The sequence below is a fragment of the Oryctolagus cuniculus genome, chromosome 5 (genome assembly GCF_051225735.1).
Source record: "Oryctolagus cuniculus isolate XC-2025 breed Fujian yellow rabbit chromosome 5, ASM5122573v1, whole genome shotgun sequence".
NCBI classification, from domain to species: Eukaryota; Metazoa; Chordata; class Mammalia; order Lagomorpha; family Leporidae; genus Oryctolagus; species Oryctolagus cuniculus.
The window spans coordinates 575668-603666 of record NC_142871.1 but is presented as its reverse complement, the minus strand read 5'-3'; the positions used below and the strand labels follow the sequence as shown (position 1 = coordinate 603666).

The 27999-nt window shown below is 42.1% G+C and overlaps 2 protein-coding genes across 13 annotated transcripts in view; one reads left to right on the top strand and one right to left on the bottom strand.

Moving 5' to 3' along the window:
- On the bottom strand, nucleotides 1–27955 carry DYNLT2 (dynein light chain Tctex-type 2). Of its 3 annotated transcripts, XM_002723328.6 has the most exons (4): nucleotides 27721–27955; nucleotides 9628–9834; nucleotides 3079–3237; nucleotides 56–288 (listed from the first exon to the last, which is right to left on the bottom strand). In XM_002723328.6, exons 1-4 carry the CDS (start codon nucleotides 27826–27828, stop codon nucleotides 178–180), a joined length of 585 nt encoding a protein of 194 aa, XP_002723374.3. In that variant the 5' UTR covers nucleotides 27829–27955; the 3' UTR covers nucleotides 56–177. The 3 variants fall into 3 exon arrangements, with proteins under 3 accessions (XP_089188542.1, XP_002723374.3, XP_089188543.1); XM_089332416.1 differs by lacking the exon at nucleotides 3079–3237 and having other exon boundaries at nucleotides 1–288; XM_089332417.1 differs by lacking the exons at nucleotides 56–288; nucleotides 3079–3237 and adding an exon at nucleotides 9359–9541.
- Nucleotides 27879–27999, top strand: part of ERMARD (ER membrane associated RNA degradation) — a 37034-nt gene continuing 36913 nt past the window's right edge. For 3 of the 10 annotated variants that reach the window (XR_016233512.1, XM_089332411.1, XM_070074566.2), the window contains exon 1: nucleotides 27879–27991. Coding sequence is in view for 2 of the 10 variants with exons in the window: in XM_089332411.1 (XP_089188537.1) it covers nucleotides 27986–27991 (6 nt within the window). In the remaining 8 variants the exon portion in view is untranslated. The remainder of the gene's footprint in view (nucleotides 27992–27999) is intronic. The other 7 variants (XR_016233511.1, XM_051828547.3, XM_089332410.1 and 4 more) reach the window with 4 other exon arrangements.

Sequence of the window (27999 nt, the reverse complement as noted above, 5' to 3'; positions counted from 1 at the left end):
AATTTAAAAATCTAGTTTTCTTGTTTGTTGTTACAAGAATTCCATTAAAAACTCAATTGTAGATAACAATGTAGTTAATCAAAGCTACCATGAGGTTCACAATCTATCTATTTCATTCATCTTTTTTTCATTTATCTTGAGAAGTTGGAATGTAAACCCTTTAGTATGGGAATCAAGCTATTCACAGTAAAGAGCAAATACCAGCGCCAGTGCTACGTAAGATTCAGTTTCATGCTTCGCTTCAACCCAGCTGTCCCAAGCAACGTCCCAGATCCATCTGCTGGCAATCTGTAAGAGAAATTTTTAAAAGACCAACTTTAGATTGAGCATGTTAGGTGGTTGTCAAATCTACACTAGTTTGGATGTTTAAACCAGGTGACTTTGTATCATATGAAGTCACATTTAAGAAGTACTCTGTCCAGTCTTCCCTTTCATGAAGAGTGATGCCACATGGACCCACCCTCTCATTTGTGCAGAGGCTGGTGTTTATCCACCAGGGTGCCACCTTAGCTGAGTGTGTCAGGGGCAGGGGCAGAGGCAGAGGCCTCTGTGCTGCCGTCCAGCAGTCCTGCATAAACACCACTCTGCTACATTACAGTCCATGCTAAGAACTTCTCCTGGGGCCGGCACTGTGACATGGTGGGTAAACCCACCACCTGGGTGGCAGTGTCGACATCCCATTAGGGCGCCGGTTCGAGTCCTGGCTACTCCACTTCCCATCCAGCTCTCTACTATGGCCTGGGAAGGCAGTGGAAGATGGCTCAGGTCCATGGGCCCCTGAACCCGCATGGGAGACGCGGAAGAAACTTTTGGCTCCTGACTTCAGATTGGCACAGCTCTGGCCATTGCTGCCAACTGTGGGTTGAACCAGTGGATGGAAGACTCTCTCTCTCTCTCTCTCCCCCTCTCTCCCTCTCTCTCTCTACCTTTCCTTCTCTCTCTGTGTAACTCTGACTTTCAAATAAATAAATAAATATTTAAAAAAAAGAAATTCTTCTCTCTACTCTTCAAATATTTTCAAATAAAAGTCTGTCCTGAAGTGAAGAAATGACATTGATTATACAGGCAGGCTGTTACAGAAAATCCTAACTCCTCTGTTCCACCTAGAAAGCCATACACGATCTGACTGCAGCCTAACTGTGTGGACCAAGTATGGCCACATATTTATTCTCTGTGGTTTCTGTCAAGAGGTTGACCCTGTCCCCCCACCCTCTGAACAGGAGTTGGCCTTGATTTGTTGGCCAACAGAGTGTGACACCCACAGTTTGCTAGCCAGGTCTTCAGAGGTCTTGCAGCATCTGCTGGACCCCCATGTAAGGAAGCCCACTCTGCACTGGAGGATGATGGCTTATGGGCAGGAGAATTCTGTGCCCTAGCCAGCAGCCAGCAACAGCTCTCAGATGTGTGAGGAGACCAATGTGGACCCGTGGGCCCAGAGGTCACCAGGGGACAGCAGACAGACCCAGCAGCTGATCCAGAGGGATCTGGCCCATAAAGAGGTGCGCAAACAAATGGCTGCCATTCCAAGCTGCTAAGCTCTGCGGTGGTTTGATGTGAAGCAGTATTAGCAGACATATTACTCCACTCCACTCTCCTCTAGCTAAATACAGCCAACTGCCCTTGTGATTAATCCAGCACACCAAATCCCCCCTCACCCCCCCCCCCCGCCTTTTGATCTTCACACTCAAAGCTAACTCTTCTTGGAATGTTCTCTCTCATCTTTCATGCCACTGGTTCCTGCTGTCATTCGAGCGGTACCCAAGTAACCACTCACGTCACACCTTATATCATCCTACCTTAACTTCCTTTCTTATTTTTTTTCTTTTTTATTTTTTTGACAGGCAGAGTGGACAGTGTGAGAGAGAGAGAGAGAGAGAGAGACAGAGAGAAAGGTCTTCCTTTGCCGTTGGTTCACCCTCAAATGGCCGCCGCGGCCAGCGCGCTGGGTGCCGGTGCACTGCACTGATCTGAAGCCAGGAGCCAGGTGCTTCCTCCTGGTCTCCCATGTGGGTGCAGGGCCCAAGCATTTGGGCCATCCTCCACTGCCTTCCCGGGCCACAGCAGAGAGCTGGCCTGGAAGAGGGGCAACCGGGACAGAATCCGGCGCCCCGACCGGGACTAGAACCCAGTGTGCTGGCGCCGCAGGCGGAGGATTAGCCTAGTGAGCCGCGGCACTGACCCTTAACTTCCTTTCTAGAGCACTTAGCTCCATCCAGAATTGTCCCGTTGTGTAGGTGTGTGTTGAAGGTGGCAGGTCCACCTTCGTCTTGTGACTGATGTCTTGCCTGACCCCCCCTTCAGTCTCCCTCCCCGTGCTTCAGTATGCAGCACCCTCCTGCTGCAGGCCTCCGGAATGTTCCAAACAGCAGGGTCTCTGCAGCCCTCAATATGCACTGTCAATTCCCTAGATACCGACACAGCCTAGTGTATTTACAAATAGTGTTAATCACCTTACTGCTTACTGAGGGCTCTGTGAGGTGAATCTGTTGAGGAATTCAATGCAGATAATTTCACTTAATCTTCATAACAACTCTGGGAAGTAGGTGTTATCACCACCATTTTGTAAGGAAGCCACTCTGCCAAGGCCTCAGCCATGCAGGCTGCTGTCTCGACTTACTCCTGGGCAAGCTGATGCAGGCCCGGGCTGTTGCCACGACCCCTGAGTTGTGCTGCATTATGCCCTTGGCTGGAGCGGGTGCCCCTTCAGAGCCACAGTGCACACTCTTTGTATTTTCCACAGGATTCTGCCACCTAGACAAAAGTGTCTGTCCCCTTTCTCTCTCTCTGAAATTTACTGGTTAATTAATTAACTTAAATGACATAAATTGTCCAAGCTGATATGACCAAAGCACAGGATAACTATGCAATTTAATAAATTATCCATAGTAAAATACAACTTCTATTGTATTGCTTTTCAAACAGTTTAGAGTGAAATGAAATATGTTTACAAAATGGTCCTTCCATTCGAGAGGACCCTCAGAGTATTGAAGTACCCTGGAGTCCCCACGATAAATATTAAATCACTGGGTGGGGGGGAGATACCTCAGGGTTCCAACCGATGGATCAATGAGTACTTACATTTATTGCTTGACCAGTCTTTTGAATAAATAATACTTTTATAATGAACTTATAACGATGGAACCCAAATTCTTTGACTGCTAACAATATGCGGTCTGCCAATTCAAGTGACAGATGAGAGAAGACTTTATCATCATATTTGACATCTTTAAGACTTTCCTTTGAAAAACAAGTTAAGGAAAATATTTTAATTTTCAATGTAAAAATACAAGTAGAACATATATCTAAGTAATACACTATTTTAAAAGTTAAAAATATACATATTCCTAACAAAGTATTGATAAATAAATGTTATGCTTCCTAGTTTACACTTCAATGATAATTTTTTAAAGATATATTTATTTATTTGAAAGTCAGACTTGCACACAGAGAGAGGAGAGGCAGAGAGAGGTCAGTCTTCCATCCACTGGTTCACTCCCCAATTTGACTGCAACAGCCAGAGCTATGCCGATCTGAAACCAGGAGCCAGGAGCTTCCTCTGGGTCTTTCCACATGGGTGCAGGGACCCAAGGACTTGGGCCATCTTCTACTGCTTTCCCAGGCCATAGCTGAGAGCTGAATGGGAAGTGGAGCAGCCGGGACTCGAACTGGTGCCCATATGGGATGCTGGTACTGCAGGCAGCAACTGTACTCGCTGCGCCACAGTGCCGGCCCCAGTGATAATTTTTTTAAAAATCTGTTTTATTAGTGCTGGCACTATGGCACAGCGTGTTAAGCTGCCACTTGCAATGCCAGCATTCCATGTCAGACTGTTAGTTAAAGTCCCAGTTGCTCTGCTTCCTATCCAGCTTCCTGCTAACGTCTGGGAAGGCAGCAGCAGATGACTCAAGTACCTGGGCCCCAGCCATCCAAGTGGGAGACAGTACGTGGCTCCTGGCTAATGGTCTGGCTAGACCCAGCCCTGGCTGCTGCAGCCACTTGGGGACTGAACCAGCAGTTGGAAGATCTCTCTATCTCTGTGTGTCAGATCTTTTAAAAATCTGTCTTGTGTTTTGGAATCACGTTTCATTGCTCTTCCTTACCAACACTAGGCTGTAGTTTTATTTCACCAGACTACTCTTGTTAACCTGTTGTTAGGGCTACACAGGGGAATTTCAAAAGAAGGCTTCTGGAAATTCTTAGGCAGACACTTTTTAAAAATGCATAGGCCTGCACCAGGTCGCTGCTGTCTTCCTCGGCTTCCTCAGGCCAACCCCTACTTCTTCTTGACCCTCTTGCCACCACTCCTCACTCTGCTGCATTTTCCTTTGGCCTCCAGGGAAATGCAAAGAAATCAGAGGTAGCTGACTGTACTTCCTCATAAATTAGAGTGTAGCCTGCTGGCACGACAGGCCATGCTGCCTTTGCTGGGCCAGTCTCACGTGCACCAGCAGTTCCCACTGCTCGGTCCTCCCAACCGCATGCGGGCCCAACAGCTTGTTTCTGGACTGCACAACCAAAGAAACTGCCTTTCATTTCGTTTATTTAAAACACTTGGCTTGGTCTTGGTGCCTGTCAGAAACTCACGTATCCGAAACTGAGTCCAGCAGCACGACTTGCGCTGGGACTCTGGCGGTGGCTCAGTCTTCCCCCTGTCAGCTGCTCCCCCTGTCCGCTGCTCCCCCGTCGGCTGCTCCCCCTGTCGGCTGCTCCGCGCTCCTCCGAAACCAAGCTCCATCTTTCCTCCGAGCAAACTCAACTCACCACTGTCTTTCTAGAAACATCTCCAACCACATGTGGGCCTCACACTGACCTTCAGAGCCCTGAGATGCTGCTCCAGGTTATACTGGCAACTTTGTTCCCCTAGTTTCTTAAGACAGCAAAATTGGGCTTTACCTTTGTTTATCTATGGTTATTATCACGTCCACTTCACTTATTCCTGTTAGTTTTTCACAGCTTTCAGCACGTGAACGGGGAGTTGTTCCCCAAGTGCATTGTTTTAAGAGCTGTGAGGCCTGGGGCGGGCATTTGGCGCAAGTTAGGACACACACGGGCCGCACTGGAGTGCTGGCGTTTGAGCCCTTCCCATTTCAGGGTCCTGCTACCGCGCCCTGGGAGGCAGCAGGTGATGGCTCAGGTAATGGATCTCTGTCCTCCACATGGACCTGAGTTCCTGACTCACAGCTTCACCTGGTTGCAGTCCCAGCTATTGCAGCCATTTGAGAAATGAATCAGCAAATGGGAGATAGCCTGCTTGATTGCTTGCTTTATTTCCTCTCCCCCTCTCCCCCTCTCCCCCTCTCCCCCTCTCCCCCTCTCCCCCTCTCCCCCTCTCCCCCTCTCCCCCTCTCCCCTCTCCCTCTCCCTCTCCCTCTCCCTCTCCCTCTCCCTCTCCCTCTCCCTCTCCCTCTCCCTCTCCCTCTCCCTCTCCCTCTCCCTCTCCCTCTCCCTCTCTCTCCCTCTCTCCCTCTCCTTCCTACTCCCCAACTTACAATCTATGTGTATAAAAAGAACTCTGAGGACTGGCTAGAAGAAAAAGCCATACATCTACAGGGTTATCAGAGCGACTTCCATCTTCCCCCAAATCCCTCTCTTCTCAGTCCCTACACCTGGGAGGTCCCAGTGTTCTGAAACTGCCCCCTGCTCTTTCCATCTTGGGCTGTGGCCCCTCAGCCTCACCCACCAGTGGGCCACTCACACTTGCCTTGACTCTGACTTTACCCAGGAATGTGGCTGCCCAGAGTCTTGTGAGAAGACACAGTAGTTGGAAGTTAAAATGAGTGGGTAAGGGCAAATTCTTCCCCGTTCTCCACGCAGAGGGACTGTATTCCTGCCCCTGTTCTCCTTGCCCCTGCTCCCCATCCGCTCCTCTGGTCTGCCCCAGAGAATCCAGGCCTTCCCTACCTGAAACCCCGATGTTAATAGATACTGAGCGCAAACTATGGGACGATGCCCCCCAAGCTCTGTCAATGCCTCCTACTTCCACTTCTGCTACTTCTACACTCCGTGCTCCTTCAGACCGAACAGAGAACCCTGGTCATCCAAACTCCGGGTCCCACGAGCTGTTCCAGCGCCAGCATTCTCAGTGCAGGTCTGTACGGTGTTATACTTTCAACACTATTTGAAATCCCACCATAGTCAGTACATTTGAATTCAGCCCCTAAGGTAAGGCCGAGTGAGAGACACACCAAAAACATACTCTTATATCACAAATGCTGCTTGTTAGAGTTTAGATCAGAGCAGCAGGTAGTGATTATTGTATTAAGTTGAACTGCATTTATTTTCTGAATCCATGAGCCATATCTTTGCCAAATATCATCTGGAAATGATTAATTCAGTTAGAAATGTATCCGTGTGTGTAATAATGGAGGGAGACTGGAAGGTGGTATACAGGATCAAAGTATGCCACCCTAAAGCACCCACTTGCGCATTCATCATTTTGAGTTAAAGGCTCTCAAAAATCAGCGGATGCTTTCCTTTTGTTCCTGAAACCAACAGGTGACACTCCTATGTGAAAGTGATCTCTGTGCCAGGAAGATGGAGAGTGGAGACTGTGGAGTGAAATGAATAAACATTGCTAAACTAACTCTCATATCTTTTTAAAAATTTAATTTTCTTGAAAGGCAGAGCAACAGAGAGGGAGGAACGAGAGAGCCCTACCACCCACTGGTTCACTCTCCAGGGGCTGCAACAGCCAGGGCTGGGCCGGGCTGAGGCTAGAAGCTGGGAACTCCATCCTTGTCTCTCACTGATGGCAGGGGCCTGAGTACTCGGGCCATTATCTGCTGCCTTTGCTGACATGCCTAGCAGGAAACTCGGCTGGGATTCAAATGGGCGCCCCATTATGGCCTGCCCGCATAATTCTCCCAAGTGACCACATTACCCCCTAAAAGGAGGTGGTGGGAGGTGCTCACTCCGCCTGAGACAAGGCCAAGAGAAAATACTGAGGATGTCCCCTCTCTCTACTTCCCTGCCCCCACCCCTTCTCTTCTGGCCCATTCTAACTATGCCACATTGTCACCTTCTGAGTAAACGTTATCAGTTTGAGCACCGCATGTGTGCCTGTGCTCAGACCCCACGTCTCCCACATCACCAGCTTGCACTGCATGCGACCTCAGCATACTCCGGGACAGGAATGTGCACCACCACAAGGTCTCAGCTTCTCTCAGGTGTGGGTGGCTGCAGCCAGGTCTCCCACATTCTCTGGCCTAAAGTTTTGGGGGTGCACACTCTGTGCTTCGATTGCAATTACTTTCATAAAAGAATGCAAACATAGTCGTCTCTCTCACCCCAGCCACGCTCCTCCCACCAGTACCAACTGCCACTTGCCTGAGAGTGATGCAATCAAAATCCCCAGTACCCAGTCCTGAATGTCATGAACCCAGTGTTGAAACCCTTAATGTCTAAAGCTTCTGAAAATAAGCCCCCAAAATTAAAAGTCCGAATGTTGAAATCTGAAAATTCTAGAATTTCTGTTCATTTATGTATCAAAGATTGGAAAAAATGCAGATAACTTGATAAATGCTTATTTGACGATTTGGTGGACTTGGCAGAAGATTGATTTCAGATGGCTCCCCAAACCACAATGCGGTATTTGGATTTGTATGTGACCAGGATTCCTTTAATTTATTAATATCTATTTATTTATTTACAGAGACAGATGAGAGCTGCCATCTGCTGGCGCACACCCCCAAATGCGCGCAGCCTCAGGCATAGCAGAAATCTGGGAACTCAGTCCAGGTCTCCCATGGGGGTGAGGGGAACTGAGAACATGCTGGCCCTAGAAAGCCGGCAAGGCGGTCAGGAGCATCACCTGTTGGCGCCTGTCTGAGGAGCATCTGGACAGAGCTACGCGTCTCTTCTGATGTGACTGGAGCGATGTGTGCACAGGCTGTTTCACCTAAGTTATCTGAAGTGACCTTGCATAATCCTTTGTTCTTCATCTATATGTTCCTTAACTGTTTCCAGAAATGTCCTTAAAACTCATCAGCAGTCTTTTGTTGTTGTTAAAGATTTACTTATTAATTTGAAAGGCAGAGTTACAGAGAGAGAAGAGATAGAAAGAGAACTATTCGCTAGTTCACTCCTCAAACGGCTGCAATAGCTAGGGCTGTGCCAGGCCAACGCCAGGAGCCGGAAGCCGGGAGCCAGGAGTTTCTTCCAGGTCTCCCACGTGTTAGCAGGGCCCCAGGCACTTGGGCCATGTTCTGCTCCTTTCCCAGGTGCATTAGCAGGGAGCTGGATCGAAAGTGGTGCAGCTGGAACTTGAACTGGCACCCATACGGTATGCTGGTGTTGCAGGCGGCAGCATTACTAGCTACACCACAATGCTGGCCCTTGAGATGAGGGCGCCTTAACTGGAGAGTTAACTGCTAGGCCAAAGGCCCACTGCATGACTAAAGTTTCTAAAAGTGGGGGCCGTCATCATGGCGTAGAGCGTAAAGACGCCACCTGTGATGCCAGCACCCCATGTGGGTGTAGGTTTGTGTCCCATTTGTGTCCCAGCTGTTCCATTTCCAATCCAGCTTCCTGCTTCCTAATGGCCTGGAAAAAGCAGAGGAAGATCCAAGGATTTGGGTCCCTGCCACCCACGTGGGAGACCCAGATGAAGCTCCTGGCTCCTGGTCTAGTGCTGACCATTGCAGTCATCTGGGAATGAACCAGCAGATGGGAGATCTCTCACTCTCTGCAGCTGTGACTTTCAAAATCTTTTTTTTTTTTTTTTGACAGGCAGAGTGGACAGTGAGAGAGAGAGAGACAGAGAGAAAGGTCTTCCTTTTGCCGTTGGTTCACCCCCTCAATGGCTGCTGTGGCCAGCGCATCACGCTGATCCGAAGCCAGGAGCCAGGTGCTTCTCCTGGTCTCCCATGCAGGTGCAGGGCCCAAGGACTTGGGCCATCCTCCACTGCGCTCCCTGGCCACAGCAGAGAGCTGGACTGGAAGAGGAGCAACCGGGACAATCCGGCGCCCCGACCGGGACTAGAACCCGAGGTGCGGGCGCCGCAGGCGGAGGATTAGCCTATTGAGCAGCGGCGCCGGCCCAAAATAAATCTTAAAAAAAAAGTTTATAAAAGTGAATCTCAAGATGTGGCCAATAAAATGTGTTTATTTCCATAAATCCTAATGCATTTGGTAGAAAATTAAGAAAGAGTGACTTGGCCACATGATATGTCAACAATGAAAACTTCAGGTTTATAGCTACATAATTTGGGGCCGGCTTTGTGGTGTGGCCGGTTAAGCCTCTGCTTGCATTGCCAACATCCCATACAGGTCCTGATTCAAGTTAAGGCTGCTCCAATTCTGATCCAGCTCTGGGCTAATGCATCTGGGAAAGTAGCAGAAGATGGCCCAAGCTGAGACATCCACTTTCTGTGGCCCATAGACATTAGTGCAGATTGTTGGGCCTTTAGGCTTGGACTGCGGCTTATTGCAGTGGCTGCCCTGGTCCTCAGGCCCCTGGGCTCAGACTGTGTTACACACATTTTCCAGTTTGCAGACAGCAGGGTGTGGGCCTCTCAGCCTCTATAGTTGCATGAATCAATTCCTGTAATAAAATTTTTTATAATATCTTATTAGGCTGTTGTTATTCTGGAGAATCTTATTGCTTCTTTTATACATAGCTCAACCTACCTTTAATATCTGCTGGACTTTAGTTTCCACTGAATGAGCTTGGAATTTCCTCAATGGCTCCATTCTATAGGAATTAGCAAACTTTAATTTCGCCAGGGCACTCTTCCATTCTTTACCTATATCCACAATTGAGTCATCAAATGGAGGCTCCACATACTGAACATCATGAAAAGATTCTCTCAGTCTTTCTTTTAAGATCTGTGCATACTGAAGGGGGAGAAGGCAGAGAGAGAAAGAAGGTATTTTTAACTGTAAAATTCAATCTCATATTAAAGAACCCTGATATAGTTACAGCGGGGCAGGGCTGATGCAAACAAAAAGCTCGGGAATCTGTTATAAGGAGCTTCCGTGATAATGTAGTCACTACATTCAAGATCCACTCTTAGCTATCAACATAGCAAAAACATTTTTTATAAATTTCTACCTTTTCTTTTTCTGTAATTAACTTTTTAATTTTTTATTTCAATTTTAAGTAATTTTTAAAGGATTTTATTTCTTTATTCGAAAGGCATAGTTAGAGACAGGGAGAGATCTTCCATCTGCTGGTTCACTCCTCAGATGGCCACAACAGCCAGAGCTGAGCTGAGCTGAATCCAGGAGCCAGGAGCTTCTTCCAAATCTCCCAAGTGGGTACAGGGACCTGAGCACTTGGGCCATCTTCCACTGCTTTCCCAGGCCATAAGCAGCAAGCTAGATTGGAAGAAGAGCAGTCAGGACATGAACTGTGGATGCTGGTGCCACCGGCAGAGGCTTAGCCTACTACGCCACAGTGCTGGCCCTGTTTTAATTAATTCTTAATAGACTCAGTATGATTTGTAGATACAAGTCTAATAACATAATGATATTCCTTTCCTCCCTCCTTCCCACCATATTCCTTCTACCTGTCTTTTTTTTTTTTTAATTTTTGAGATAACTTATTTCACCAAATAAGAAGTTCACCAGATAAAAAGCCAAAAGACCCTAGTTTAGTGAGAATATAGACAATGGCTAACAATAATTGAATGGAAAAAAATGAGCATTTCACTCATTTACAACTTTTTGGTCGATTATTCATTCATAATTTCTTTCAGTGAAATAGAACCAGTAAGAATGTGACATATAAATTTTTCCTGTGTGGTTACAAGATAATAATCAAGTTCATTTAGACTTGATTTCCTCTCAAGAGTTTATACACAGGAATAGTTTTATGTACCTTGCAATGCAAATTAGTATATGTTGCATTTTTTGTACTGTATTAATTACCATAGATCAGGGAAAACATATTTGTCTTTCTGGGACTGGTTTATTTCACTAAATATAATGGTTATCAATTGCATCCATTTTGTTATGAAAGACATGATTTCATTCTTTTTTATGGCTAATATTCCATGGTGTCTATATACCATATTTTCTTTATTCAGTCATTGGTTGTTGGACATGAGTTGATTCCACATCTTAGCTATTGTGAATTGAGCTACAATAAACAAGGGGGTACAGATCACTCTTTCGCATGCTGATTTCATTTCCCTTGGGTAAATTCCCAGGAGTGGGATGGCTGGGTCATATGGTAGATCCATTTTTGGATTTCTAAGGTATCTCCATACTGTCTTCCACAATGGCTGCACCAGTTTACATTCCCACAAACAGTGGATTAGGGTGCCTTTTTTGCCATATCCAGCATTTGTCATTTGTTGATTTCTGTATGAAAGCCATTCTAACTGGGGTGAAGTGGAAATTTACTGTGGTTTTGATTTGCATTTCCCTGATGGCTAGTGATTCTGAGCACTTTTTCATGTATCTCTTAGTCATTTGATTTTTCTCTTTTGAAAATGCCTGTTCAAGTCCTTTGCCCATTTCTTAACTGGGCTGCTTGTTTTGTTGTTGTTGAGTTTCTTGAGCTCTTTATAGATTCTGGATATTAATCCTTTACCAGTTGCAAAATTTGCAAATATTTTCTCCTATTCTGTCAGGTGCCTCTTCACTTTACTGAGTGCTTCCTTTGAAGTGCAGAATCTTCTGAGCTTGATGTAATCCCATTTGTCTATTTTTGCTTTGATTGCCTGTGCTTCTGGGGTTTTCTCCAAGAAGTCTTCCCAGTGTCTTCTAGAGTTTCCCCAATGTTCTCTAGTAATTTGATGGTATGAGATCATAGATTTAGACCCTTGATCCATTTGAATTGATTTTTATAAGAAGTGTAAGGTAGGAGTCTCGTTTCCTGCTTTGCACATGGAGGTCCCATTTTCCAAGCTCCATTTGTTGAAGAGACTGTCCTTTCTCCAGGGACCGATTTTAGCTTCTTTGTCAAAGATTAGCTGATTGTAGATGTGTGGATTGATTTCCGGAGTTTCCATTCTGTTCCAATTGGTCAAAGCCAGGAAGCAGAGCTTCATCCAGGTCTCCCATGTGTGTGACAGGGGCCCAAACACTTGGGCCGTCTTTTACTGTTTTCCAAGGCATATTTGAAGAGAACTGAGCCAGAAGTGGCGCAGCTAAGACTTGAACCAGGATTCACATGGAATACTGGCTTCACAAGTGGTGGCTTAACCCACTGTACCACAATGCCAGCCCTGTGTAGTTTTCCTTTTTTTTTTTTTTTTTTTTTTTTTGAGATTTATTTTTATATTTGAAAGTCAGAGATAGAGAGTGCAAGAGGGAGACAGAGAAAGGCCTTCCATTCTCTGGTTCACTCTTCCAGATAGCTGCAATGGCTAGGGCTAGGCCAGGCCTACACCAGGAGCCAGAAGCTTCATCTGGGTCTCCCATGTGAGTGACTGGGCCCAAACACCTGGGCCATCTTCCACTGCTTTCTCCAGGCTATTAGCAAGGAGTTGGTTTGGAAGTGGAGCCTCTGGGACAGAAATTAGTGCCCACAGGGGATGCTGGCATCGCAGGCAGTGGCTTTATCTGCTATGCCGCAATGCTGGCCTGTTTTATTTAATGTTTGTATACTCTTGGTTTCAGGGTAATGCTGATCACACAGAATATTAGAAAGTATTCCCACTGCATCTGTCTTCTTAAAGACATTGTAAATAATTGGTATGATTTCTTCCTTAAATATTTGGTGCAATGCACCAACAAACCCATCTTGGTCTGGTGCTTTCTGTTTTGTAAGGTTGTTAATTATTGATGAAATTTGACTTTTAAAAATGACATAGATCTATTAAAATTGTCTTGTGTGTTTTGGCAGACTGTCTTTCAAGGAATTGGTCCATTTCATCTAGGTTATCAAATGTATGGGCGTAGAGTTGTCAATAATATTTTTTCATTCTCCTTTTACAAACCATCCTTCTGATGTACATAAGATCTCTAGTGATGTCCCCTCTTGCATTTCTAATTTTAATAAATTGCATCCTCTATGCTTTTTTTAAGCATGGTAAGAAGCTTATCAGTTTTATTGATCTTTAAAAGAAACAACTTTTGGGGACCAGCGTTGTGGCGCAGCAAGTAAATCTGCCACCTGTGACACTGGCATCCCATATTGGTGCTGGTTTGTGTCCCAGTGGCTCCTCCATTTCCAACCCAGATCCCTGATAATGGCCTAGGAAAAGCAGTGGAAGATGGCCCAAGTGTTTGGGTCCCTGCCACGCATGTGGGAGACCTGGAGTAAGCACTGGCCATTGTGGCCATATGGGGAGTGAACCAGCAGATGAAAAATCTCTCTGTCCATCTGTCCCTCTGTTTCTGTAATTCCTTCAAATTAAATAAATAAATATTTTAAAAAAACCTTCTGGCTTCATTTATGTTCTCTGTTCATTTCTTGTTTCCAGTGTTATTCATTTCTGCTTTTTATGATTTTGTTTTGTTTTCTTTTTACGTTGGATGTGATTTGCTTTTGTCCTAGTTTGTCAACTAAGCTTTGTAAGCTTAGGTGATTTATTTTAGATATGTTTTTCCAATATATGCTTGCATTTATTGCTATAAATTTTTTTGAGCACTGTAATTGTTGTATCCTAAACTTTTGATACATTGTTTCATTGTAATTTACTTCAAAATATTTTTTAATTTCTCAAGATTTCTTTTAAGAAATTTCTTTGTTCATTTGAAAGGCAGAGAGAGAGAGAGAGGGAGAGAGAGAGAGAGAGAGAGAGAGAGAGAGAGAGAGAGAGAGAGAATAGGAGAGCTATCACTCACTGGTTTACTACCCGGATGCTCATGGTAGCTGTGACTGGGCTGGACTAGAGCTGGGAGCCAGGAATGGGATCACCCATGTGGGCATCAGGAGCCCAATTACTTGGACAATCAACACTACCTCTCTTCATTATCAGGAAGCTGGAGTCAGGGTTGGAACTAGGTATCAAATCTAAGTACTCCAGTACAGAACACAGGCATCTTAACAGGTGTTATAACCACAGGCTAAATGCGCTTTCCAAGAGTTCTTTGTCCCAAGAGTGTTGCTCAATCTCCCAGTATTCTGAGCTGTTCCAGTTATCTCTTTTACTGGTTCCTAGTTTAGTTTAATTATATTGTTATCTGTGAACAGACATTGTATTATTTCTGTTCTTTAAGTTTGTTAACATGTGCTTTATAGCTCATTATGTGATTTGCCATGGTGGGTGGTCCCTGTGAGCTTGAGAATGAATAATCAGATGTTGTTGTGTGAAGTATGTGTATATGTATGTCAATTATGTTCAGTTGATTGATAGTGTTGTTAAGTTCAAACAAGTCTATATCAATTTCCTGTCCATTTTTGACTATCCATTTAAGACTTTTGTTAAAGTCTTAAACTAAAATGGTAAACTGTTTCTATTTTAATTTCCATCAGTTTTTGCCTCCTATATTTTAATATTACATTGTTAGTTACATATATGTTAGGAATTGCTGTATCTTCTCAGATAATTAGCCTATCATTGTGTAATGCTCTTCTCTCTGAAAACATTCCTTTCTTTGAGACCTGCTTTATATGAAATTAATAGCTATTCTCACTTTTATTAATGTTAACATGGTGTATCGTTCTCTATCCATCAGGAGCCAGGATCTTCTTTCAAGTCTCCCACGCCGGTGCAGGGGCCCAAGGACTTGGGCCAACTTCTACTGCTTTCCCAGGCCATAGCAGAGAGCTGGATTGGAAGTGGAGCAGCTGGGACTCAAACCAGTGCCCATATGGGTTGCCTGCTATGCCATAGCACCGACCCCATTATCCATTCTTCTCTCAACAGACCCCTAGGTTGACTGCATTTATTAGATATTGTGAATATTGTAAACTGAAATAAACTTGCAAGTGCAGGTGTATCTTTGATATGATTTGTTTTTTTAAAAAATTATTTATTTGAAAGGGGAGGAGAGAGCGAGAGCGAGAGTGAGAGAGCAAGCCGGGGCTAGGACAGGGCAAAGCCTGGAGGCTGGAATTCAATCCAGGTTTCCCATGGGGTGGAGGGACCCAAGTATTTAACCTCACCTTGTGTCCTAGGATGTGCATTAGTAGAATGGTGGATACGATATGGGATGCAGGGATCCCAAAAGGCAACTTAACCATTGCACCAAACATCTGCCCCAATTTCATTTCCTTTGGATACACACACACACACACACACACACACACAGTAGGCTTGCTCAATCATATTGCAGTACTATTTATGGTCTTGAGTAAGATTAATGAAGTTTTAAATAATGGCTATGCTAATTTACATTTCCATCAACATTTATGGGTGCTTTCAGCTTACCTTTCTCTAGACCAACAGCATTTGTCATTTTTTGACTTTTGGGTAATAGCCATTATAAATGGAATGAGATGATGTCGCATCATGGTTTTGATTTGCTTTTACCTAATAAGAAATGCTTAACACTTTTATATACTTTTTGCCATTTGTATAACTTCTTTTTCAGAAATGTCTAATGAAGTTATTTGACCATTTTAAATCAGATTGTCTTTTTTCTTTTTTTTTTTTTAAACTGGGTTTCCTGTATATCCTGGAAATTAGTCCCTTGTTGAATGAATAGTTCACAAATATGGTCTCCCATTCTGCAGGTCATCTCTTCAATCTGTTGGTTACTTCCTTTGTTGTACACACTTTTTCAGTTTGAGCAAATCCCATTTGTCACTTTACACTTTTGTTGACTGTGCTTTTGGGGTCATATTCCAAAATGCTTTACCCATATGAATGTACCAAAGCATTTACTTTATGTTTTCTTCTTGTAATTTCATAGTGTCAGGTGTTACATTTAAGTCTTTGATTCATTTTGAGTTGATTTTTAAACAATATATATGTATAGAATTGGAAAGATACTTTCTTTTTTCTGCATATGGATATCCATTTTTCTCAGTGTAATTTATTGAAGACATGTTCCTTTCTTCAATATACATTCTTGCTGACTTTACCAAAAATCAATTGAATATAAATACATGTACTTATTTCTGGTTACCTATTCTGCGCTCTCTCTCTCTCTCTCTCTCTCTCTCTATATATATATATGTGCTCCATATATACATATATATATATATATGTCTGGTTTTATGCTTGTACCATGTAATAATGGTTACTCTAGCTTTGTAGTACATTTTTGAAGCCAGGTCTGATCATATTCCAGCTTTGTCCTTTTTGTTCATTATTTCTTTGGCTTTTCAGTGTCTATATTGGCTCTGTATAAATTTGAGTTGCTTTTCTATTTCTATGAAGATGTCATTAGTATTTTTATGGGAATTGCATTAAAACTGTACATTGCTTTGGATAGTAATACATTTTAACAATATTGTTTCTTCCACTATATGAACATGGGCTATCTTTGCTCTTTTATATATATTCTTCAATCTCCTTCATCAGTGTTTTATAATTTTCATTGAAGAGTTAATTTACTTTCTTAAATTTATTCCTAGATTTTTTATATCTATTGTGAATGGGGTTGTTATCTCAGTAATTTCATTATTCGTGTATTTTAAAAGCTACTAGTTTCATATGTAGATTTTGACTCTTGCAATTTTTCTGAATTTTATCAGTCCTATATGTTCAGTGGAGCCTTTAGGCTTTTCTATGTATAAATTCAGGTTGTCTGCAAACAAGAATTTGACATCCTATTTTCCTAGTTGAATGCCCTTGTTTTCTTCCTGTTGTTTTATATCTCTGGCTAAAACTTCTAATATTCTATTAAGATAATGAGAGCAAGCGTTCTTGTCCTCCTAAGTTTGGATAAAATTATTTCAGCTTTTCCCCTCTCAGTTATGATGTTGGCAGTGTTTTTCTCATGTCTAAATTTTATTGGGTTGAGGTACATAACCTCTATGGCTAATGTTTGGAGAGTTTTTCTTTCTAAATCATGAAGACATATTGAATTTTATCAAATGCCTTTTTTGCATATACTGAGATGATTATATAGTTTCTGTCATTCATTTCATTGATATGTTTGCTTTGTTCATGTATGTTGAATCATTCTTGCATTGCTGGGATAAATCCAACTTGATCAAGGTATATAACTTTTTATGTGATGCTGTGTTAGATTGTTTAGCACCTCATTTTTTGGGAGAATTTTTCTGTTCATTGTGAGTACTGATCTATAGATTTCTTTGCCACTGGTGCCCTGTGTCTGGTTTTGGTATTATTGTATTTGTCTCAAAGAGTATGTTTAGAAGTGTTCCCTCTATTTTAATTCTCTGGAATTGTCTGATAATAATTGATGCTAGTTATTATTTGACTGTCTAATATTTAGTAAAATTCGGTAGTAAGCCATTGGGTTCTGGCCTTTTCTATGCTGGGCTATTTATTATTATATCAATCTTGTTACTTGTTACTAGTCTGTCCAAGTTTTCTATTTTCTCATATTGCCAGTTTATATCTTTCAAGAAATTTAGTTGTTATTCTAAATTTTCTAATTTGCTGCCATAAAGTTTTTCATAATAGTTTCCTAATTATCCTTTGTTTACTGTGGTATCAGTTGAATAGTCTCCTTTCCTACTTCTGATTTTTCCTTATTTGGGTTTTCCTAAATACCTCTCAATTTTGTTTATCTTTTTAAAAAACCCTATTAATTTCATTGATTTTTGTATTATTTTCATATTATTACACAACTTATAAATTTCAAATACACAAAAAATTAGTAACATTACAGTATCTTTAGATAAATTGCCTTTGAATGGGTGCTCCCTTTCTAGTACTTGGAGGCCCACCGTGGAAAACGACGACTGCTTGACTTGCACAGGGAGGCAGGGCCTATGGCTGCACCACTGTCCTCCAAGTGGCGGAGGGGGCTCACAGCAGCTTCCTATTCTCTTTAGACAGCATCAGGCACCACAGTTCTTGCAGCTTGGCTTTGACCCTGTGTGGTTCTGACATCTTGTTAGCTGGTATGGCTCGGGTTCACACTCTGTTAGAACTATTGATTCTATTCATATTAATTTTTATTACAAATTATATAAAGGGGTGCTACTGGGTATTTAGGTCCACATTCTATTTTAAGGCTGTATGTTCAGTTTTTGTAAATTGTCTGAGCCTGTGTTGGCTGCCATGTTGCATCGCTGGAGCTCGAAGATCAGCCATTTTTGTATTGTTTTATAAGTCTCTGTTTCATTCATTTCTGTTCTGATCTTTCTTACTTCCGTTCTACTAATTTTTGGTTTGTTCTTGCATTTCTGTGTCCTTGAGATGCATTGTTAGATTGTTTATTTGAAATCTGTTCATGTAGGCAGTTATTGATAGAAATTTCCTAGTGCTCCTTTTGCTAAAATCGGTAGGCTTTGTTGCGCTCTTTTCATTTTCACTTGTTTCATGAAATTTTTGATTTCTTCATTGACCCACTGATTGTTCAATCAAATGTTTTGTTTCCATGCACTTGTATAATTTCTAAAGTCCCTCTTGTTTATTTCTAGTTTCATTCCATTGTGGTCAGAGAAGATACATGCTGTGATTGCAATTATTTTGAATTTGCTGAGACCTGCTCTCTGGTCTACCATATGGTCCATCCTAGACAATGTTCTATGTGATTATGACAATAATGTATATTTTTCTGCTGTTGAATGACATGTTCTGTAAATGTCTATTAGGTCCAATTGATCTGTAGTAGAGTTTACTTTAATTGAAAAAATAATAATCCTTTTAACCAAGGTGTTTTAACCAGAGCCATAGACCAGGCTTAATCAGAGTTATAAGGTAATTATTCACATATTAAAAATAAGTAGATAATCTTAACTCTTTTAAAACTCAGTTCTTCCTAAGCAATCTGAACTCAATAAAGACAGCATAAAACACATGAAACTCTCCCCATTATTAAATCCTTTTTCTTTAGGTCACTTACAAAAATAATGAAGTTGTTGAATTAAAGAATTAGTATATGACATACCATTACCTGGAACAAGTTCAGTACCTCAAGAAAAAGCCAGAGGTGGAGAATACAACAGGAGCTGAATAAAAGTTGAAGAGCTGCCAATTAAAAACAAACTGTAGAAAAAGAAAAAAAAAAAAAACTACAGCCTGAAAAAGGGGTTGAATGAATTAAAGAAAAAAACAGATGTTGAAATTTTTATTTTGGGCAGCATTTTTTATTTTTATTTATTTTAAAGTGGTTATTCCAGTAATAATTTCTTTTTTAAAAAATTTAAGGTTTATTTATTTATTTGAAAGGCAGTTAGAGAGAGGCAGAAGCAGAGAGAGAGGTCTTCCATCCGCTGGTTGACTTCCCAGATGGTCGCAACAGCTGGAACTGCACCGATCCAAAGCCAGGAGCCAGGAGCTTCTTCTGGGTCTCCCACGTGGGTGCAGGGGCCCAAGGACTTGGGCCATCTTCCACTGCTTTCCCAGGCCATAGCAGAGAGCTGGATGTGAAGTGGGGCAGCCTGGACTCGAACTGGCATCTATTATGGAATGCTGGCACTGCAAATGGAGGCTTTACCCACTACACCACAGCACCAGCCCCAGATGTTGAAATTTAAAAGATTACAAATTTTTATAAAATTATTAGCAGAAAGCCTTGTTACCTTGTTACTTTAATTTATCGGATCAAATTCTAGTTTCATGTCAGTGTAACTTTAATGTTAACGCTCAGTTTTTAGAAAACTGTATAAACAATTTTCCTTCTAATCTCAGCCAACCTAACTCCACAAGAGTCATCTCCCACAAAGCTTCTACATCATTCTTATATTACTGTTCCTCTTTTCACTTACATTCAACCAGTTATTTTACTTTAGGACAAATATTACTTGCTTTTCCCCCTAACTACACATCCCTCTGCCCTACAGAATTACACATTCTCATGCTTATAACTTCCTTTACGTTTTTCTCTCCCTTACATATTTTTTTTACTTACATTTTGAAATAATCCATTAACACATCTAACTTAACAGAAAAACATTTTGAAAGACATATAGAATTTTAACTGTAGCTACCTTAAGGTAGTTTTCGAACTTTGGAGAAATTCAGTAGGAAACAGGTAAATGTTTTTATCTTGGTTTATACAATTATACTTTATAAAAGTGTGACAACCCAAGAAATCTTAGGAAATGCTTCAAGCTCAGAAGACAAAACATTTAAGCAAGATTCAACACTGTTTTAAGTAAGACACAGAAACCCAAAAATTTGCAAGAGAAGTTAGGCAAGAATGGCAAATTAATTTAAAAAAGGGAAATTATGGAGGCCAGTATTTTGGTTATATTATGTTAAACTATGAGCTTTCTTTGTTGATCTTTTGTCTGATCCATTTTCTGATGGAAAGTGGAACACTGAAATCCCCAACTACTATATTAGAGCCTATATTTTTTTAGATCCAATAATATCCAACATTGGCTACATACACATTTACAACTGGTATAATCTTTTGTTGAATTGATGCCTTTATCATTATATAGCGACCTTCTCTTTTTCTAGTTTGTGATTTAAAGTCTATTTCATTTGCTATAGTTATTCCTGTTTGCTTTTAAAAAACATTTATTTATTTATTTCAGAGGTAGAGCTGCAGAGAGGGAAAGACAGAGGAAAGTCCTCCAACCTGAGAGGGAGGAGGAGGAAGGGGGGGAGGTGTCACTATGTTCCTAAATCCACACATATGACATACATGAAACTTGTATAACTTAGATAAAATTAAAAAAATAACCCCTGGACCTGAAAAAGCCATGAAAAAAGAAAAAAAAAAAACAGAGAAAGAAAAAGATACTCCATCCGCTGATCCACTCCCAAATGGCTGCAACCACCTGATTGAAGCCAGGAGCCAGAAGCCTCCCTGGGGTCTCCCACATGGGAGGTTTCCAAGCACTTGGGCCATCTTCCACTGCTCTCCCACGCTACAGCAGAGAGCTGGATTGGCAGAGGCACAACCAGGACACAAACTGATGCCCATATGGGGTGCTGGTGCTATTATCTGCTACAGTTGCTTTACCTGCTACACCACTGGCTCCCTCCTGCTTGCTTTTCATTTCCATTTGCATGCTATATTTCTCCATCAATTTACTTTTCAGTGTGTATTTACAAGGGAACTGAATTACTTGCTGTAGAATATTGAACATCTTTAAAATCCACTCAGCTATCTTGTAATGAAATAATTTAATATCTAAATTCAAAATTATTGGGACTGGTGCCGTGGCACAGTAGGTTAATCCTCAGCCTGCAGTGCCGGCATCCCATATGAGCACCGGTTCTAGTCCTGGTTGCTCCACTTCCAATCCAGCTCTCTGCTATGCCTGGGAAAGCAGAAGATGGCCCAAGTCCTTGGGCCCCTGCACCCACGTGGGAGACCGGGAAGAAGCACCTGGCTCCTGGCTTTGGATCAGCACAGCTCTGGCCACTGCGGCCATTTGGAGAGTGAACCAACGGAAGGAAGACCTTTCTCCATCTCTCCCTCTCATTGTCTGTAACTCTACCTCTCAAATAAAATAATCTTTAAAAAAATTATTATTGATACAGACATACACCCGTAATTTTGTTCTTTTTCTTCACTGTTTTGTATATCATTTATTTCTTTCTCCTTTTTTCACCTTTATGGCTTGGTGGTTTTCATCTTAATATGGGTTAATTCTATTCTTTCTTTCAATTATCTGTTCTATTAGTAAGTTTTGTACTTCCCCATGTTTCATGGTGGTAGTTACCATTCTTTTGCTTCCAGTATGGGATCTCTTGAGCTGCTGTTATATATTTTGTCTGATGGTCATCAATTTCTTCTGCTTTTGCATACCTTAGGAAGACTTTATTTTTCCTTCACTTCACAATTTGCTGAGTAGATTATTCTTGGTTGGTGGTTTTTGTCTTTCAGGACTTTGAATATATTATCCCATTCTCTCTGGCCTGTATGATTTCTGCTGAAAACTCTTTGTTATTTTAATGGGAATTCCTTTAATGTGACTTGATGATATTCTCTTGCTATTTTTTTTCATTCTATATATTCTAGACACTTTCAAAATGATATAAATGGACTTTAAAGGTTCATGAAAAGTGTAATTAAAGTTTATAAATGAAAACAAACTTTATTTCCCAACATAAGCTTCAAGTTCAACACACTTTTGAAAATGATAATAGTCATATAATCCATCCCTAAAGAACTAAGGGATTTCTGAATTTAACTGTCATTTTAGTCTTTTCGAATTACTGACAGAAGAAAAATAGCCAAATTTTCAATTTTCAAATTATTAACTGAAAAAAATAACAAGTTTTTAAAATTAGGAAACAAAAGCAGAATGAGTCAAATCAGAACATTAAGGTGACTTTTCCACTGAAATTACCATTAAGTCACCCTTGTTTGACAAGAGGAATGAGAACTGTCATGGTAGAAAAGCACACTGATGAAGATTTCTCAGGAATTTTTATGATAAAAATAAAAAGCTTTGATTAAATTTCTCAAAACATTCTTATAATTAGCAGATCCTTTGGTTCTTCATAAAGTTAACAAAAAAAATGCCTTAAGCATCCCAAAGAGCTGTTGCCATGAACTCTGCAATTTTTTTTAAAAGAACAGATTTATTTTATTATTTGAAAGGCAGAGTTAGAGAGGCAAAGGCAGAGATGGGAGGGGGGTCTTTCATCTGCTGGTTCACTCCCCAAATGGCTGCAATGGCTGGAGCTGGGCTAATCTGAAGCCAGGAGTTTCTTCCATGTCTCCTATATGGGTGCAGGGGCCCAAAGACTTGGGCCATCTTCTACTGCTTTCACAGGCCAGAGAGCTGGATGGGAAGCAGAGCAGCCTGGACTTGAACTGGTGCCCATATTGGATGCTGGCACCTCCTGCTACACCATAGCACCAGTCCCATGATCTTTGCTCTTGATCAGTCTGCTCTTGCTTTGAGTGTACCACTTCCACCTCTTGGTTGTCATTGTTTTGATTGTGCTTTTTCTTCAGAATCATACTGATAAATCCGTGTTTCTCTCCTGTTAAAATTATTCAAAAAAAACAATCCTTCACAGTATCGATCCATTTAAGATTTCATTGGAAGCCCACCTTCTGTTAGCAGCTAGCTATGTGGAACACCTCTGGTAGCCACTGAGTGGAAAGTTTGCTCCACGTTTTAAGTCAGAACTGTGTTATTGTTCCTGCTATTAATCACTGACCCTCTTCAGTAATGGCAATTTTTTTTTATATTTATTTTATTTAATGAACATAAATTTCCAAAGCACAGCTTATGGATTACAATAGCTTCCCCCCCCCATAACTTCCCTCCCACCCACAACACTCCCCTCTCCCACTCCCTCTCCCTTTCCATTCACATCAAGATTAATTTTCAATTATCTTTATATACAGAAGATCAATTTAGCATATATTAAGTAAAGATTTCAACAGTTTCCACCCACACAGAAACACAAAGTGTAAAATACTATTTGAGTAGTAATGGCAATTTTTTCCCTCATAAACTGATGTGTACGGTCTGGTGCTATGGGCTTCATCTTTTTTTTTTTTTTTTAAGCATTTCCTGTGAGTTTTTTTTTTTTTTTTAAAGATTTATTTTATTATTTGAAAGACAGAGTTACAGAGAGAGGTAGAGACAGAGAGAGGTCTTCCATCTGCTGGTTCACTCCCCAGATGGCTGCAATGCCCAGAGCTGTGCCGATCCAAAGCCAGGAGCCAGGAGCCTCCTCTGGGTCTCCCATGCAGGTGCAGGGGACCAAGGACTTGGGCCACCTTCTACTGCTATCCCAGGCCACAGCAGAGAGCTGGATTGGAAGAGGAGCAGCCGGGACTCGAACCGGCACCCATATGGAATGCCAGAGCTTCAGACCAGGGCGTTAACCCACTGCACCACAGTGCCAACTCCAGGTTTCATCTTAAATATCACATCATTTCTTTTTATAAAGCTTTATTTACTTGAAAGGCAGAGTCACAGAGAGGGAGAGATATTTTCCATCTGCTGGTTCACTCCCCCAAATGACCACAATGGGTAGGGTTGGGTCAGGCCAACGTGAGGAGCTGGAACTCCATTTGGGTTTCCCATGTGGGTATAGGGTCTCAAGCATTTGGGCCATCTTCCACTGCTCTCCCTGGCACAGCAGCAGGGAGTTCAATGGCACATGAAACATCCAAACCTGGAAAGGCAGTCATATAGAATGGTGTGCCACAGCAGCTCCTCGTCACTTCTTAAAGTGAATTATGTGTTTGTACACTGCTCTTTTCCTGTGGAGGCTATTAATATTTAAAAGTTATCTGTAATATCAAGAATAGGGAAATAAAGTATTTTATTTTCACTTACTCATTTTTTGATGATTCTCCTTTCTTCAGGTAGATTGAAATTTCTGATCTATATTATTTCCCTTCTATTTAATGAACTTCTAAGAACATTTATTGCAGGTCAGGTTTACTAGTAATTCTCTCCATTTTCATCTGAGTGTCTTCATGTCCCTATTCAAGGCATAATTTTTCCTGGTATGTAACCTACTTATAACTTGTATAATTTAAAAATGACATGCCTACATGTGTTTCTTGTTTTATTTTGGCACCTTTCCTGCTCTGTGTTCTGATCTTCCTGGATCTGTGGGAATGGTGTCTGATATTAATTTTTGGAAAAATTCTGTCATTACCACTTAAAGTATGTTTTCTACCCCTTTCTTTCTTCCCCTAATATTTTCATTAAGAGCAATTTTCATCTCTTATAGTTCTTGAATTTTTTTCAGTCTTTCTTCTTGCTTTCCAGTCTTGGCAGTTTCTATTACTACATCCTAAAGCTCAAAGGTTCCTTCCTCTAGTCTATCCAGTCTAGTAAGTTAAGCCTACCAAAATCATACTTCATTTATGTTAGTATTTTTTGGTTATAGTATTTCATCTTGTTCTTCCATTTTTCCTACATTGCTCATCTACTTTTGCATGTTATCTATTTTTATCAACTATAGTCCTCAACAAAGTAATCCGTTTTAAGTATCATGATAACTATAATATTCCTGCCATATCTGGTTCTAATGCCTCAAAGGCCCCTGCTGAGAATCAAAGCCAGGAGCTGGGAACTCAATCCAAGACTCCCAAGTGGGAGACAGGAACCTGATCACACCTGTTCCATCACCATTTCCAGGGTTTGCATTAGCAGGAAGCTGGAGTGATTAACAGCTGGGTACTGAATCCAGGGGCTCTAATATCCTAGGTTGAAGACTTCTCTTTCAGCAAAGATGATGCCTCTGTGTTTTCTATCTTGTGTTGTTTGGAGAAGAAATCCGATTCCTTTTTTTCCCCTGTACCTAATTTTTTTTTCTAGTTGTCCTTTAGTTTTTAAATCACTGGCTTCAAGTATGTCTTGGCATAATTTTCTTCATGTTTCTTGAACTGGCTTACTGAGTTTCACTGATTTATGCTTTATAGTTTCCAATAAATTTGGGAATTTTGTATCCACAGTTCTTCAAATATTGTCTGTCCCCTCCTCGTTTTTTTCTCATTTGGTGACTCAAATTACATTAGTCCATTTGAAGTTCTGCTCAATGTTTCTATTTCCTCTAAGTCTCTGAACTCACTAATTTTTTCCTCTACAGTTTTTTAATCTGCTGTTAATTTCATTCAGTGCATTTTCATCTCTGACATGGTAGTTTTCATATACAGAAGTTCAAGTTAGATTTAACATGCCCAGCCTTTTACAGTTTTAAATAAACTGAATGAAATCATAACTGCTTTGATTTGATGAAAACTAATACAGTAACTTTTACCAAAACTACTTTAGTGTCCCTTTATACTTTTTTAAAAAAGATTTATTTATTTGAAAGTCAGAGTTACACAGAGAGAGGAAAGAGAGGGAAAGAGAGAGGGAAAGAGAGAGAGCGAGAGAAAGGTTTTCCATCCAATGGTTCACTCCCCAATTAGCTGCAATGGCCGGAGGTGCACGGATCTGAAGCCAGGTGCCAGGAGCTTCTTCCGGGTCTCCCATGCGGGTGCAGGGGCCCAAGGACTTGGGCCATCCTCTACTGCTTTCCCAGGTCATAGCAGAGTTGGACTGGAAGTGGAGCAGCCAGATCTCAATCTGGTGCCCACATGGGATGCCGGTGCTTCAGTCCAGGGCATTAACCCACTGTGCCACGCTGGCCCCCCCCCTTATACAATTCTACCATTATGTCATTTTCAGCCTGTTTTCACTGTTTCTTCTCATTTTGAGTTTTATTTTCCTATTTATGTTTTCAATATTTAACTGGAGAAGACACTGTGTATCTTATCTTCTTACATGCTGCGTATTTTTGTATTCCTAAAAATATTGAGCTTCCTCCTAGGAGAATCTTGAAAACAGTTTTAACTCTCTGGAGCCTTTTTAAGCTTTGATAAGCCAAACTACAGAAACTTTTATATCTGAGCTACTTTTTTATGCCCACTACTTAGGCGGTATGCTTTCTAAGCATGCTAACCAAATCCACAAGCTATAACTGATCACTGCATATCAAATTAAGTTGCCTCGGCCCAAGTCCCCTTAATCCTAGACTTTAGCACATAACCTAGAACATCTGTCTCCTCATTCTGAGCTTAGCTTAATTTTCAAGAGTAGTTCAGACATTTATTAGGCAGTAAATTCATATAAGTCACCCTCGTCTGCTTCCAAATATGTAATTTTTCTTTACTGCTGGTAAGCTGTACTTCAGACTTAGTGCCAGGCAATTCAGCATAGCATTTTTTTTTTATTTTATTTTTTTGACAAGCAGAGTTAGAGAGACAGAGAGAAAGGTCTTCTTTCCATTGGTTCATCCCTCAAATGGCCGCCACAGCTGGCGCACCACACTGATCCAAAGCCAGGAGCCAGGTGCTTCCTCCTGGTCTCCCATGGGGTGCAGGGCCCAAGCACTTGGGCCATCCTCCACTGGACTCCTGGGCCACAGCAGAGAGCTGGCCTGGAAGAGGGGCAACCAGGACAGAATCCGGCACCCTGACTGGGACTAGAACCCGGTGTGCCAGCGCCACAGGCGGGAGGATTAGGCTAGTGAGCCGCGGCGCCGGCCCAGCACAGCATTTGAAGCACGAATTTAACGGTTGATTCAGGTTTCCACCTCCGCACTGCTCTTCTTAGCTATGTGAGCTTGGCCTGTTTAGTGTGTTTCTCCTCTCTGTGACACACAGACACCAAAGAGCCATTAGAGCCTGAAATGCCGGTACAAGTTTTTTCGAGAACTCGTTACTTGGGAGCGATCGTATGTCAGGGTCTTCAAAAACACGCTGTGCCTGTCCTCTTCAGCCTATCAATTACGGGTTCCATGAGGCAGGAAACAGAAAAGTAGGCCAGGAGCTCCAGGTCACAGGTTCTAGTCTCAGCTCTATCACTGCAGTGTTGCATCCTTCCGCGTAACAACTTTCTCCTTGAAGTCTCAATAAAAGATGGAATATTGAGTTTATTAAGAAAACGGTCACCCAGTTACACCACCAAATAAAACTGACCTTTTTCCATTAATATCAAATAAGTTAGTTTCTCTTTTTTTTTTTCTGTGAAAATTGCATCTGTCATGGCCACTAAATGTACTAAAGTTAGGTATTTTGTAAAAAATTAAATATTAGGGTACTCATAAAATCTTCAAGCTAAGTACTAAGTACTGAAGATGACCTTTACCAGCTCATGTAAGGCTCGACCTCACGAAGCAACAACACAAGCCAAAAACAAACAACCAAAGGCACTCGGGTCCGAAGCTCAGCCTTCAGTCCCGCAACTGAAAAAAGAAACCAAAGCAAAACCAAGTGCGCGCCCCGCCTCGGGGGTCCGCAGGCCAGGCGGCCGGGAAGAGGGGTTGAATGGCTCGGAAACGCTCTCTCCCCGCGCGGCTTCGCACTCACTGCTTCCTTCTCGAACATGCTCGGCCTCCTCTCTTTCCTGGCCGTGACAGGCGACTGCTGAGGGGCCTGGCTCGGCGCCTGCTTCCCGCCCCGCTCTCGCTTCTCCATCTTTGCTTCCTCAAGATGTCCACGGCCCCGCCCCCTATCCCGCCGCCAGAATCTCGGCAGCTCTCGCGAGAGTCGGGAACTCTCGCGCGCCCGGCCGGAAGCGGCGCACCCGCCGGAAGTTCAGGGGCGGGCTGCGGCGCGCGCAGAGCCGGAAGTTATGGAGGTAGGGCC

Excerpts from the sequence above, each read along its gene's own strand:
- DYNLT2 (XM_002723328.6), bottom strand. The coding sequence starts at position 27,828 with ATGGAGAAGCGAGAGCGGGGCGGGAAGCAGGCGCCGAGCCAGGCCCCT. Across the intron at positions 3,238-9,627 it reads AAGTCCAGCAGATATTAAAG|GAAAGTCTTAAAGATGTCAA; the intron begins GTAGGTTGAGCT and ends TGTTTTTCAAAG. Across the intron at positions 289-3,078 it reads AGACTGGTCAAGCAATAAAT|ATTGCCAGCAGATGGATCTG; the intron begins GTAAGTACTCAT and ends TTTCTCTTACAG.